This window comes from Scomber japonicus, chromosome 10 (genome assembly GCF_027409825.1).
Source record: "Scomber japonicus isolate fScoJap1 chromosome 10, fScoJap1.pri, whole genome shotgun sequence".
In the NCBI taxonomy this organism is placed as follows: Eukaryota; Metazoa; Chordata; class Actinopteri; order Scombriformes; family Scombridae; genus Scomber; species Scomber japonicus.
In genome coordinates this window covers 11,780,905-11,795,099 of record NC_070587.1, presented here as the reverse complement: position 1 = coordinate 11,795,099, position 14,195 = coordinate 11,780,905, and the positions used below count along the sequence as shown (strand labels likewise).

Genomic DNA, 14,195 nt, shown 5'->3' with positions numbered 1-14,195 from the left:
TGCTGAGGATGGGGGTGGAAGGGAGGAGCCACTCTTCACTGCCCTTACAGCTTGCAAAACTGCTGGAGAAATGTGGATGTGGTGGATGCGGATGGGGTGGCACTGAAGCTGGGGATGGGGCAGTGGCAGGAGAGATAGGGGTGAGGAGGCTAGGGTTAGGGTGGGGGAAAACAGGGCAGGGGCTCTTATGAAGATTGAGGCTTGGCTAAGGGGGGTATAGCAGTCACACAAAGGTTTGGGAAGTCAAGACATTGTTTTATAATTGGGATTTAGTGCTGTTGAGTGCACAGAGTTGGGCTTGGGGTTAACAGCCTGGGGGTGGAGGCTTTAGGGAGGCTGCTAATAGCTGGGAGCTGTAAAGGGAGAAAACATGCGGCTTAGGAGTGAGGAGGCTAACATGCAGCTGATTCACAGCTTACTCAGACTGCACATGTCAAGAGATAGAAGTCTAAACTGACTGTTCGCCACATGTCAATTTCAAACTATTAATCACTTATATCTAAAATGCTTTCCATTTTGCTAACTCTCCCCCTTTTTCTCCTGTCACAATTTACTTAACATCATCTCTTTTGCTCAACGCCGTCCTCACCCCTTCTCCATTATGCCCTGGTCTCTATCAGCACAATTACCTCATTTTACTTTCTCCATCCCCAACCCCAGAGGTCCTACCTGGTCCAGGGAGCCCTGTCTCCTCAGCTCCCTGCTCTGGATGCTTGTCGGCAGGGACAGATCTGTGAGTGCTCTCCCCCGGCATGCTTCTTGCTGGCTCTCTTTGGCTCTGACGCAACAATAAACCATACAGCCGGAACAGACAAGGTGAACAGGGATAGAGAGAGTGAGAGAGCGAGAGGGAAAAAGAAGGGGAGGGGAGGGGGGGGGGCCTGAATGCTCAGCGACCCAACACTCAGATCTTCCCTGCAGCACGTGTCTGTCTATGTGTGTGTGTTTGTGTATGAGACAGAATGAAACAGAGAGAGAAAGAGAGGGAGAGATGGGAGTATGCGCTTGTCTCTTGCTGTGCAGCACAGTGATGCTGCTGTTGTGGGTGTGTGTTTTAGAGCCTCATGATCCAGTTCCTCTGAATATGTGTGTGTCTCTTTATGTGTGTGTATGTGTGTAGAAACTGAAAGGGAGCTGCAGTATTCTCTCTTAATGCCCAATTCCTGATTCCCTCCCTCCCTCCCTTCCTTCCTCCCTGTATCTCTCTCTACCCATCCCTCCCTCCTTCCTCTGCCCCCCTTCTCTTCCCAGCCAAGCTGTGACTGGATCTCGGAAGATGATGTCAGCAAATTTCCACTGCTCTCTCAGTGCTGCCCTCAACATTAAAGGAAAGGACCAGTACTGCAAAAACAAGAAGATGATGGAGAAATAAAGCAAATAAGAGGGATTCAAGGAAATCAAAACAAACAGGGGGAAAGAGAAAGAGAAAACATTGGTGACCAAAAAGGAAACCTATAAATGCCGATTAAACCTCCTGCTTTGATTGAATCCCTGAGGACGCAACAGGGAGACATTTCCCCAGAGTGCAGCTACAGCGTCTGTTTCTGCTCTCCATCTTAACTACCTCTTTGACACACTTGCTTCTCCCTTTCTGTTTTTCTCTACTTTTATAGCTGGAAAAAGAAAGAAAGAAAGAAAAAGAAAGAAAGAGGTTAGCAGCACTGAGCCAAATGATCAGCACCGGTAGTTTCCATAGCAACCCTAAACTTCCCATGATAGAGTACCAGCTCAGCATAAGTCATTGCTGCTGGATAATGTCTAATAGTCTCAGTGCAATCTGCTTGACCTCTACAAATATAGCTGCTGGTAAGCTCACAGCTTAAAAAAGGGGGAAAGCGTTAATTTTAGGATGTGGGTGTCTTGTACAAAGCAGCCCTTCTTGAGTACTAATCAGAGATAGAGCAGGAACACCAAAACTAAAATCATTACAATTTTTTCAGCCTTGCCTGAGCACACTTTGTGTATGTGTGTGTGTATGTGCTACATCTGCAAACTGTTAAGCTATCAAGCAGGAGATCAATACAGGAAGTGCTTGCTGGGCCATCAACTGATCCATTAATCTTCAAATACCAGAAGGGATGAGGTGGGCACCATGTTTCTTGATCATGTGATGTGATGTGTTGAAATTACCTCATTTGTCTCTCTGGCTTTGTATTATCTTGCCTTTCCTTGGCCCAAGCTTGTATCCTCCCTCTGCCACTTATTAGCCTCTGATGTCAGAGTTGTGTTGTTGCCCATGAGGTTGTGTAAGCAGTTTCAGGACAGCAAAGTGTTTGAGAATCTTAGCCTGGCTGCTGCTCTTTAATGAACATAGACATTACTGCATACACACCCACACACACAAATAGTTTCTGCATTTTTTTATCCATTCAAATTTAACAGATCAACAGTTTATATACATCAAGAAATTAAACATTTATCCTTTGGCCAACCATCCTATATTCAGTAATTTTATTGCCTCTTGTGTAATATTACTAACCAAACTTGAGGGGATGAAAATAAATAAATTACTTCACTGGCTGAACACAATAACAAATTAGTCGTCGTTTTCATGGTGAAGGCAAGAGAACACACCAGTATGCCAGTGAGGTGTGTCACTGGCTCTCAGATGTGAAATTAAGCATCCTCTATCTGAATATCACACCGAAAACATAAAATGCAACATGTCCCTGATTGCACAATACAATAAAATAAATACAATAAAACAGACACAAATGGCAATAAAACAATTTATTCCATTACAACTTGATGACTTCGCACACATTCACAGACATAATTAAGTTAATTCCAATCTATTCACATGCTGCTATTAAACATGTTGTGGCCAAAAATGTCTACAGATAGCCGCAGTGCTTCAGTTTTCACATGTCAGTCACAGATGCAACAACTTAGTCCTTGATCATATAAGTACTATAGAAGGACTCGCTGCTGTGTTTATTTTGGTCTCTCTCTGGCTCCAAAATTCTTGCTCGTCATCTCCATGGAAACAGGGAAAGCCCCACATGTTTCCAAGGGAACCAGAGTAAAAATATGATTTTTTTTTTCCCGGGACAAAAGTATGAGAGAGCTTTCCTGCAATGCTGCGCCGTTCTGAGTGTGGACGTGTGTGTACGTGTGTGTGTGCCCCATTTGGTTGAGAAAGCTCCGATTTAGCTGAGCTTACAAATTTGATATAGACACTCCAGTTCACTTGGCCATGTCCTCGGCCACAGCCTTCCCCATTTTATCCTTGAGGTATGCCTGTTTCTGCCAGTCTGTCTTCAGCTCCAGCCACTCATAATATGGCACCTGAAACAAGACAAAAATCACAGATATAAAGACATGTCTAAAGCACATTTTATTATGTATATATAGAAACATTTAAAAAAAAAAAGGGACATAATGCTGGTTTTCAGGCAGATACAGTGGTCAAATTAACATGTCTTGTAACACTGCAAACCTGAGAGGCAAGCAATGTTACTATTGGCTTGGGAGATTGTCCTAGATGAGAGAGAGAATGGCCTAGATGAGGCAGAGCTGTGACTGGTAGCTCTATTTATACCACAGACTGCAGCGGGGCCCACCTGACTCTCAGCACTAACAAAGCATTAGGCACATTGTTTTCATGGCCTTAGCTTATCAGTTACTGCTGCTTCTTTGCATTTTCACTGAGATACGACTCACTATTTCAGCAAAAAATACCTTTTCAACTAAATTTAGTGTGTGTGTAATAAAATAAAAAAAAACTCATCTGAAGAACAAACAGCTCAGCTCAATGTATCTGCAGGGATGGAGGTAATAAAGGAAACACTGCAAAAAAGGCTTTTGCTTTAAAGTGAAACTGAACCTTTACTTTGAACACTATTATGAGGGTGGGTTATCCCATCTCCTGCCATGGCCTACCTCCACTGTGATGAAGCCAGCCAGGTGGAGGTGTCGCTTCATCATGGAAAACCGCCCCAGAAGGTCTTTACTCTTTGAGCCAAAATTGGGAAATTCCCATGCCAAGAAAGCAAGCCTGGAAACAGATGGACATGAGTGGATCAGAGAGCAAAATCCCTCTAGACAGTTAGAGAACAAGAAACATGGTCAACATGCAAAATGGAGAAGGAAAATTATCTTCTATGACTCACCGCCGTGCCCCTACAGGTAAATCCTGGTCTCCTCCTCCACTGAGTAGATGAGGAGCTTTCAACATTGACATGTCAATTGGTTTGTTGTCATGATCCACTACTAGCTCACCATCTGATTAGGGAGGAATATGTCAAAAATAAAATGCTGTTCAGAACACCCCCACATCTTAAACTTTTACAACAGGTTTTATTTGTCTATGTCCTGTAAAACACAGTGAGTGTTTATGGCAAGCTAATTTGAAAGTATATTTATGGGCTACCTTGGCCCCCTTACCAATAGTCCATCCGTACAAAGTGTCAACACCTGTGCGAACAGCCTCAGTCTTCTCACCCACAAAACTCTGTAAAGCCCCTCTTAGACTGCTCTGCAAGGGGGACAGGGAGGAGCTGGTGGCCCGGATAGACTGAGCCGTCGCTAAGAGAGCGGCTGCAGCTTCTGAGGCTTCTGAATGCTCTAACTGGAGAGTAGCAGCAATGTGGAGGAGCTTTAGCCGATAGTTGTCTGCTCGAACTGGACTGCCCTCTAAAGAGAGAGAAGAAGACAGAGAATGGGTACTATCAACCCATTTACACAAGTGCTTTTCAAAACCACTACAAGAATGTTGTAACAATAAATTGGTTCATATATGTGGGAAAACTGAATTGATGTGCCTGTCTCAGCAGAGATATACTGGTGCTGCACTGCCATCTAGTGAATCAGGATGGAATTTCAGCACTCATCTCCCAGAACCCAGAGAGATGTCACAGCAGTGCAGGATTAAAGAAAAAAAAATATTTATATGGCATCCAATCATTTATAATAATGTAGAAACAGTTTCTGTTTCAGAACAAAAAAATGTTAAATACCAAGATCTGGGCATGTCTAGCCCTACGTATGTCTTTTATTTATCAACCATTTTTTATTTGTTGTTTTTATAATATTTTAGCAGTAAAATAATATAGTGTACGACATCTAAACCACCTCCATTACTGATAAATATTTAATTGTATTTATTCATTCAAATAACTTTTTGAATAAGTGATCTTTTTAAAATGCTTGTTTTAATATAAATATATCCAATAAATGGTGCTTAATAAATGACTAATTCACGAATCGATTACCACCTTTGCAGATTCACTTTCTGATAAATGACAAATATTCCGCCTCTGAATAACTGCAGTATTATATTCTATACTGTATAACAAGCTACAAGCTTGATTAATATAGTTTAATTATCACTTTTACAGGTGATAATGATTAGTTGTGGTATTTGTTTTGTGACAAGTTAAGGAGGGCCCTAAAATTAAGCATTAAGCATGCCTTAAAAACTTTAATTCACCAGCAGCTCCCAGTTTAGAAGAGCAGATGTTTTACTTTGAGTTTTCCCCTGAACAGCTGACAGTGATGTATGTAACAATATGTGCAAAATTAACTGCATCTTCATATTTATAAATTCACCATTTATCAAAAACAAGTAAGTACGGAAGTAGGATAAAACCCTGGGGCTTACGGTTCTTACTTGACAGAGTAGCAATGTGTTTCTGTTGTGTGAGGGGTGTAAGGTAGTGGGGCTTGGCCTGCTGTAACACACACAGGGACCACACCACATCTGTCTTCAAGAAAGGCTCCAGGCCTGCAAGAGAGTCCTCCAGCACAGAGTGAACCTTTACACAAAAGAGAGAGAGTAAATAAACACAAGGAAGCAGAAGCAACCATGTACAGTCAACAGAAAGCTTTTATTAACATTTGTACCTTGCTGTAGAACTCGTCTCCTTTGCTGGGCTGGAAGCCCAATCTGGCAAAAGTCATGAGCAGATTACAGAGCTGAAGAATACTGTAATTCTGACTGTTTGCTGTGTAGTGCTAGTAAAAGAGTAAGAGAGAGAAAGTTACACAGGGAATGATTTAAACATTCTTATTAGTTATTTGAGATTAGAGGTGAGCTGTTGAAAATTATTTGAATGTATTAGTCTGTGGTGTGTGACTGACCACAGCAAAGGCTTCAAAGAGAGGGATGTGGAGCCATTTGAGGAAACCCAGTGATTTTGCACAGCGTGTTACATCTACAGCGCTGGTCTCTGGGACTCTGGGTAACAACTCCGATGCCATCCGCTGAAATACCTGAGAGTGGTTGAAATTCAACTTCCCTAAAGACAAACAAAGACAAAGTTGTTACTGTTAGCATTATGCAGACAGCAGACAGTGCTCCCATTACTTCTGGTTTACACTACATATGAGAATGACTGACACTAGCCTAGTATAGATAGGGAGATATTAGTTTCTTTAAAAAGACTTGTTGATCAGCGCTGAGGACACAAAATATCACCAATAGCTACCTCCATGTAAAAAAGACAGATCAGTTGTATTGACATTACATTTAAATATTAAATCCAACTAAATACTGTACACAGTGCCCATAAATGGACTTTTTAAGTCTCCTGTCTATGGTCTTGTGTGCCTTTACTGGTCCAGATTAAACATGTTCATTCCATTTTCTGAATAAAGACATTACACTTTAATTAAAAGGCATTGGACATTCCACTCCTTAAAAAATGGAAAGATGAAGAGAAAAACAAAATTAAGGCAACTCAGACACGGAAATAGAATAAGTTAATGTGTTGCATGCATTTATTCGATGTTAGACGACACGTTCTGAATATGAGCATTATTACCATAAGCATAGGCCATGTCCAGTATCAGTGTAGTGGTGAATTCTGACGACGGCTTCTGGAGAAGGTGGTAGGACAGAGCTCTGAGGAGTGGGACAGATCTGCGGCCTAGAGTGGCCAAAGATAAACACACTTTGCGGATCTCTTCTGCTGAAAAGCCCTCTGCGAGCTCCAAAGCCTAAAAGAGAAATAAGTACGGGGGTTTGTGGCTGTTTGGGATTATGGACTAAATGTACCACAACTGGTGCTCTCATAGGCTTAGTTTTGATTCATGCTCCAAAAAGAAAAACTGTCTGATTGAAGACAGGTTTTAACTTTTTATAGATAGGCTGATTTTGTAAATATGCACAGAATTTCTTAACTTTCATTCACCCTCCACTGGGTTGCAACACAAGACACAAAATAGGTTCATTCTAGCCTGCATTCTCTTTACAGAAACATTACTGCTTTTCTACTATTTGCTCACCACTGAAACTATCCAAACAGTTTTTCTCCTCCTTTGACAGAGAAAGAGTGTCAAACTTTTAAAGATGGCAATATATAGCCTGGCCTAGTACACACAGTTACTTTGAGCTTAACATGTTCAATCAGGACATTAACTCTGCATTAAATACTGATGAATACCTTGTCCTCTAGTCTGTCCATCAAGGTCGGTGACATGTATTGTCCTCTGGATATTAGTGCACCAACAGTTTTAGCATCAGAGATTTCAGTCCAACGCAGTTCCAGCTGTTTTAATGCAGCAGTTACTATTGCCACATCCTGCTGTCCTTTCCTGCTTGCTCCCCAGTGTGCCAGAAAGCCCAGCTGCTTATAGCTTAGCCTGCGGACTCGCCACAGAACCTCTGTCTGGACAGAACTGAGTGTTGAATCAGTTGTGGGCACACCCATAATCCAGAGAGCGCGCAAGACCGACACTAGAGCGTTATTCCACACTGAAGATATCTGGAAGTAAAACATGGGTGTAAATGAGTCATTAAAACCGACAGTGCCTGGATAAGATGCCAGTCACCTTACATTATGCATGCTTTCTTACCTGCTGAGCTATGGTGTCCATCATATCCTGTAGCCTTGAGTCCCTCATCAGATCTGGGTTTTGATCCTTAAACTTGCCCTTCGTCGTCAGTACCAAACGAGTCCACTTCATCAGAGTAGTAGCAGCTTGATTACCGTTTCCTCCGTGCTCTGCCCAGGCCACCAGGACCTCCTCTGGCCCCGCTGCCTTTTCAACCAGCTCGTCCAGCCGGGTGCGTGTAGGCATGCTTGGAAAAGAGTCATCCTTGGCAATCACCCTCCCCTCGCACATTAGCCTCTCTGTGATACATGGCCATGCCTGAGCCCTCTGCAACTCTAGTACCCCAGCCACAGACAGAGGCAGACGGGCAGCAGTAGCAGCCGGAGCCTGAGAGGAGGCCCTGCAGAGAAGACGGGCATATCTGCCCAAGAGGCGACTTGCCATTGGGCCTGAGAGACAAAGACAGCAGTAGCCGAGAGGAGATAGGAGAACGTCTTCTCACAATTCAGCAGCCGTAACCACCATCACACATCCAACCTGAGGAGGCAGTGGAGAATTCAGCAAGAATCAAGTTAGTGACCTTTCCCATTCATCAAACTCTACAACTCCTCTCCTCTCTTCTGCAACATGGCATTAGGCTGGCCCTTTCCACCCTGTGCTTTCCCCCTTCTCACAAATAACTCATAACTCATTATGAATTGCACTATATAATTATCATTCTGTGAAATGTAAAATAACATTTCTATTACACACTGTATAACATTAATATGTATTCACCATATTCCCTATACAATGTATAAACTTATTGCACAATGGACTCTCATATTATTACATACAATGTATATAATTACTCCACAGTATATAACAATATGTTATTGTGATAGTTAATTCTCCCTCGGGCTAAATAAAATATCTTTATTCTTAATGAAACAATGAATGTGGTTAAAGTGAAAGGTCAACAGCCTGAAGAGCCATATTACCTCAAGCATCAACTGATATTTCATCTACTCAGTGATACTTTCAATTAGCCGCAAACACGTACTGTAATTTATGTCTACCAAACGCCTGATTCCTCTTTCAGTAGCCACTACTGTGACCATCTTTGCAGCTACCAATACAGAGCTCTTACGAGGTCCCAATGAAGGTTGTGTAACCCGTAACTCAGACACAATACATTAGCAAGCACGAGAGAATATGGGCTATCTTCAGTTTTGTATCAAGGACTGAATCCACATCTGCCCCCCTGTAGAGGTGATGTTACATAGGGTGTGTTTGCTGTCATGTAACATTAAATCCTGACCTTGTCGCGGAGAGGAAGAGACTTGCAGCGCTTTTTTTCCTCTCACAGGACTGAATGTTATTATATTATATATAACATGTTGCAGGCAAAACAAACCCAACCATCACCAAGTGTCAAACTGATACATAACTTACCTCGATTAACGATTTCTTTGGTAAAAAGTGGTTCACATGGACCTACTTGTCAGTGCCGGTCGCAGAGAAATGACGTAGTACGATGTAGTCACATGGCCGGTAGACGGAAATGGACTTGAAGTTTTTTGTTCACCCCTGAAGATTATTGCCTTGTGTGACGGTAACGAATGTCTAATAAACATGTCAGAAATTATTTTTAGAAAACTTTGTGTGGAAGTCCAATTTTTCTAACATTCAATTGGAAACAATATTTGTTTTCCCCAACAAACTGAAAGAGGTACATAAAGTGTTGAGCAGTAACTACTGTAGTTACATGTAATGGCGTTACTTATTTTAATTACCAAATTAATGTAACTGTAATTAAATTACAGTTACTGATGAAAATGTTGATGAGGTTCAATCTGAAGTCAGACCTTTAAGATGAGGAGGAGGGTTTTTTCCTCATTTTTAATATTAATATTTTTAATTATTTGAAAACAATAGTGTCACAGTACCAATTAAGCCCATGCCAGACTTTTGAATTAAATTTTGTTTTAAATTTTATTTTATATTCCAAACTCTACATTAACTAATGAATACATTTTCAAATGAGAGATAAATCTTACTTGATAAGAAATGGTGTCCCTTATTTCATATTAGCATCCATGAGAAACACCTGAACTTAGATTTTGATGGGCTTAATGGGTACTTACCCTAACAGTTGAAAACCATTTGTTTTTAACAAACAAAACCATATTATAATCAAAAAGTAATCAAATGTAACAAGTCACGTTACTTTGATTAAGTAATAGAAATAGTTACATTACTCATTACATTGTTCATAAGGTAACTAGTAATCTGTAACCCATTACATTTCTGAAGTAACCTTTCCAACCCGGATTATATGATGTATATCCACTGACAAACTTTTCACAAGATTTGTGGATATTAATAACAAATGTGATTTTTGTAAAATGAAAAATAAAAAAGACAACACAACTTAATATTTAATCCATTTATTCATTTATATTTTCATTTGTTTTATAAATGTCACACTGTAAAAAAGCCAACTTATATTTTTTGGCCTAAAACAGTAAAGTTGATAAAACTTGAAAATATTTTTATTGACATTTGAGGCAATAATGTTAGTTAAACAAATCAGGCTAGTTGTTTAAAATCATACATTCATTTTATTAATAGTGTTATATATATATATATATAGTGTTGTGTGGTACGTTGTACATTAATGGAGAGGGTGACCTACACATTTTCAACATTTAAACACAAACAGCTTAGTCATTAGCGAAAGCTAGCGGCTAACTGATGCTAGCGGCGCTGAATTAATTAGCCACTAGCTTGCAAGTACCATTCAAACAGGACAGACATGTTTTCTTCTGACTGGTTGGTATTGTGTTGATTAACTTGTTGTTACAGCTACAAGCTACAGTTAAGTGTGTTGATTAAAATGCATATGTTAACATGAAGATGGTGTTGAAATTGTATTGACTTTGTATAGAGGATTTAAATTTCCTGTTCACATTTTTCAACAGATGAGGGAACGAGTTTCATCACATCACCAACAAGAACCTAATAGACAACTTCAGAGCAGCCCTTAATCAACACACTTGGAGGCTCCTGAGACTCTATCGGGCGAGGAGGACAGCTTTTCCATCTGAGATGGATCTACTCCTTAACAGCCTGCACCAAGAGGTGAATTTAGAATCCAGATCTTATTCATAATGTTGTCAGACTCTTATAATAACAATCTTAGGCTGTCAATGGCACAAACTTTCAGTGGACATACCTTGACAGTGAGCAACTGTCATAGGGCCCAGGTTGAAAAATGCCAAATTAGCCTTTAAAAGGAATAAACTTTTGACTTGCATTCAATTTTCTCGATATGGAAGAGGACAGCTGTTTGCATGTTTACTCTAAGATTGCTGTATGTCAGTTACATATTGTAATATTTCATACAATTCTTTCTATTTCAGACAACTGACATCACTGTACATCGACAAACTGCAGCATTGAAGGGTCTTCCCTTGTATGTCCGTGACAGTCAGGAGAAGTTCTTCAGGAACTGTCTTGTGAGTGGTTATAAATAGAAATTGTAAATGTTATTGTACTGTATTTATAATGCTGTATTTGACATTGACTTCAACTTTTAGACATTCTAGATTATTTCACTGTCCTTGTTGTTCGCTTCATCTTTCCCAATATCCAGAGTGTCTTCAATAGTTGTACTGTGCTGGCTATGACTTGATGTAATTGATGTCAGTTGGTTTATATGGGGGTTACATTTTTGGTTGTGGGGTATGGGATGGATGTAGATTACTCAACCTCAAAGATGTTTACAGGTCTACAATGTAGCACAAGTTGACTGCTAGGGCTGGGACAATTGATTGTCATCAGTTTGCATTTACTTGGCCCTGTTGGAAAGGATTTGATGCAGGTAGGCCTACAGTTTAAATAAAACAAATGTTTTGAATGTATATGTTGCATCTGTAATTATTTATACTTTTGATGGGAAGTTATTGGTTCTAATTGATAATTTAGTTACATTATTAACATTGCAGTGTGCAATTCTAAATTTAAATTCCTGTTATTCTGATACTAACTTAACCAAATTAAAGTGGGTTCTATGTGTAAGAATTAGAAGTTATTACAATGTACAATTATAAGTTACTGCAACTAACAGTTGAGTTCATAGAAATAAGGATTCATAGTTATTACAATGTAAAATTATAAGTTACTACAACTTATAAAAAAGTAATGAAATAGTCTGATAACATTTCTCTGATTACAGAGCAACTGTCTCTCTGCACAGCACAATATTGACTCTCTTAAACACAACTTATCTCACCTGGCTCTTATTTACCCAGCATGCTACATGTTCAGGGCAGGAACAGTTAAGGGACAATGTGACCTTAGCTCCATTTTTACTTACTTTTCTGTGCAGGATAATATAATAGTATGATTCAGTGGAATATGACACTTCACAGAAGTTTGCTGATTTTGCTGAGAGTCATTTTGAGTATACTGTCTGGTTTTATTTAATTTATGTGTGTTTGAATATTTCTTAGCCAATTATTCATTATTAATTACATTAGCATTTTGAAAGAATCACTGTAATTTGGATCACTGTATTTGAAGCAGTCTACCTTCTTTTCTTTTTTTTTTTTACTTCTATTGGTTTAATACTTGCGTTTTTAGAGGCTGTTGATGTCATGTTTAAAGGGGTGCTGAGTGACGCATGTCTGATATAATGGCACCTTTAACGCCTATCACAGCTCTGGTTAGTGCTTGTCCTGAATGTCACTGAACAATAGACCTTTCTCATGACAGAAATGTGGAGTTGCTATCGCAAGAAACACACAGGTGTAACTCATAAGACTAATCATGTCTTCTCTCCATTTAACTGTATCAGTGAGCCAGTGCATGTAGGCCTTTTTCACAGCAGACATTTTGACTTGTCACAGAAGGAATAGCAGATTAACGATGATATTGTGTCCTAGTCAGCCATGACAGTCCAACATATGCATACATAATACAGAGTAGTTTAAATGTCTGCCGTAAGACAGGCCTAATAATTTTTTAATATTCTTAATCAACTGCTTAGTTCATTATCTTTGACTACCAGCTTAACATTTGATGGAATCTTTGTGTTAATTCAAAGCATAACATCCACCAAAATAAGTTGATTTCTGATTCTTGTACAGTATTGTCATAAATAGTATATCAATAAGCACAGTGACTTAGTTTTACTGCAGGTAACTGATTGGTGGGGGCAGGACAAATTATACCAATTATTTATTGGTTACCTAATTAGTCATTATGTTGTGTTAATTAGTAAGTTAAATAATAAGATAAGAATAAGTTTTTCTCCTGTCTTTTCCTCAACCTTCTGACTTTAATCCACTCCCTCTGCAGAGTAGAGGACTGTTTGTTTACTCTAAACAGTGGTTTCAGTCACATTGTACAGCCTTTGTAGCTTTAACTTGCATGGTTGAGAGGTTGAGAACCAAAGCTCATAAACCCTTAGTGAGTTTATACCAGACATTTCTACATATACACAGCATACAGAACAGAATGTATGAAGTTAGATCATGGATCAAATTTCCTTGTGTGTACATTTTGGTCGATACTTGTTTTGTGGTGATATAGACTGTCATAGCAGTAACACATGAATTCGGTTTTTAGGGTCTTGTGGTGGTAGAAACACCTGCTGTGGAGACAGCATGACAAATGAGGTGCAGACACCTGTAGATACTGTAGGAGTTTATTAATCAAATGCAGTGGTAGTGTTGGGTGAACACATTAAGATGGGCTGCAGTGTGAGATTAAACACCCAGCAAGTCACTGTGCCACTTACCCTAACCCTGCAGGAGGAGGGGGTAAACAACCTTGGCAGACATGCTGACACCATTAACCTTCGCCTGTGGTTGAGGCTGTTGATGGGCTGGGATTGGCATCAGGTGTGACAACTGATTAACTCCAGCTTCAGGCAATTTTCTTCCTGGTGTCTTCTCCCTTTGAATTAGGCTTTGTGGTGCTGCAGTCCATGGCTGACTGTCTTGCCTGGTCATCCAGTTGTCAAGCTGGTTAAGTGTTTCCTGTTAACTTTCCTGTGGGTACATTTGACCAACTGGACATAGTTATAGACATGTCTGGTTTTCCCTGAATTAGTAAAACCACAGTTTCCCATTTTAGCAAATCAAGCAATCTCAGTTTAACCTTCAGAATGACTCGATTGTCAACGGTAAACTCAAACAGTAGTGCACCATTTAGTGTAAACTGATGCAGAGCAATGTCAGACAGACTGGTAGGAGTGACATTGGTCTGTTTTAACCTTCACTGTTCCTTTGCGCTTTATGCCAATCAGTTTAATCAAAAAAAGAAACGTGCTGATGGGAGATAAGAGATACTAAACACTTGCCTACGCATAGCTTACGATAGGAGTGTGTTTGTATGAATGTGTGACCTGCCTAGGGGTGACATTGTTGTTG

The 14,195-nt window shown here is 39.9% G+C and overlaps 2 protein-coding genes across 2 annotated transcripts in view; one reads left to right on the top strand and one right to left on the bottom strand.

Moving 5' to 3' along the window:
* The window catches only part of LOC128366018 (protein FAM8A1-like), a 305,711-nt gene that overhangs the window by 269,323 nt on the left and 22,193 nt on the right, over positions 1 to 14,195 (top strand). The window lies entirely within an intron of this gene.
* Positions 2,716 to 9,269, bottom strand: tbrg4 (transforming growth factor beta regulator 4). The gene is made up of 11 exons (XM_053326661.1): positions 9,211 to 9,269; positions 7,798 to 8,313; positions 7,386 to 7,706; positions 6,765 to 6,939; positions 6,082 to 6,239; positions 5,845 to 5,955; positions 5,612 to 5,756; positions 4,387 to 4,635; positions 4,113 to 4,224; positions 3,883 to 3,997; positions 2,716 to 3,288 (listed from the first exon to the last, which is right to left on the bottom strand). The coding sequence occupies exons 2-11, from the start codon at positions 8,218 to 8,220 to the stop codon at positions 3,187 to 3,189; spliced, it is 1,911 nt and encodes a 636-aa protein (XP_053182636.1). The 5' UTR covers positions 8,221 to 8,313; positions 9,211 to 9,269; the 3' UTR covers positions 2,716 to 3,186.

Coding starts and splice junctions, on each gene's coding strand:
- tbrg4 (XM_053326661.1), bottom strand. CDS start 8,220: ATGGCAAGTCGCCTCTTGGGCAGATATGCCCGTCTTCTCTGCAGGGCC. Junction 6,940..7,385: donor TGGACAGACTAGAGGACAAG/GTATTCATCAGT, acceptor TTTCTCTTTTAG/GCTTTGGAGCTCGCAGAGGG. Junction 4,636..5,611: donor ACACATTGCTACTCTGTCAA/GTAAGAACCGTA, acceptor CTCTCTCTTTAG/AGGGCAGTCCAGTTCGAGCA.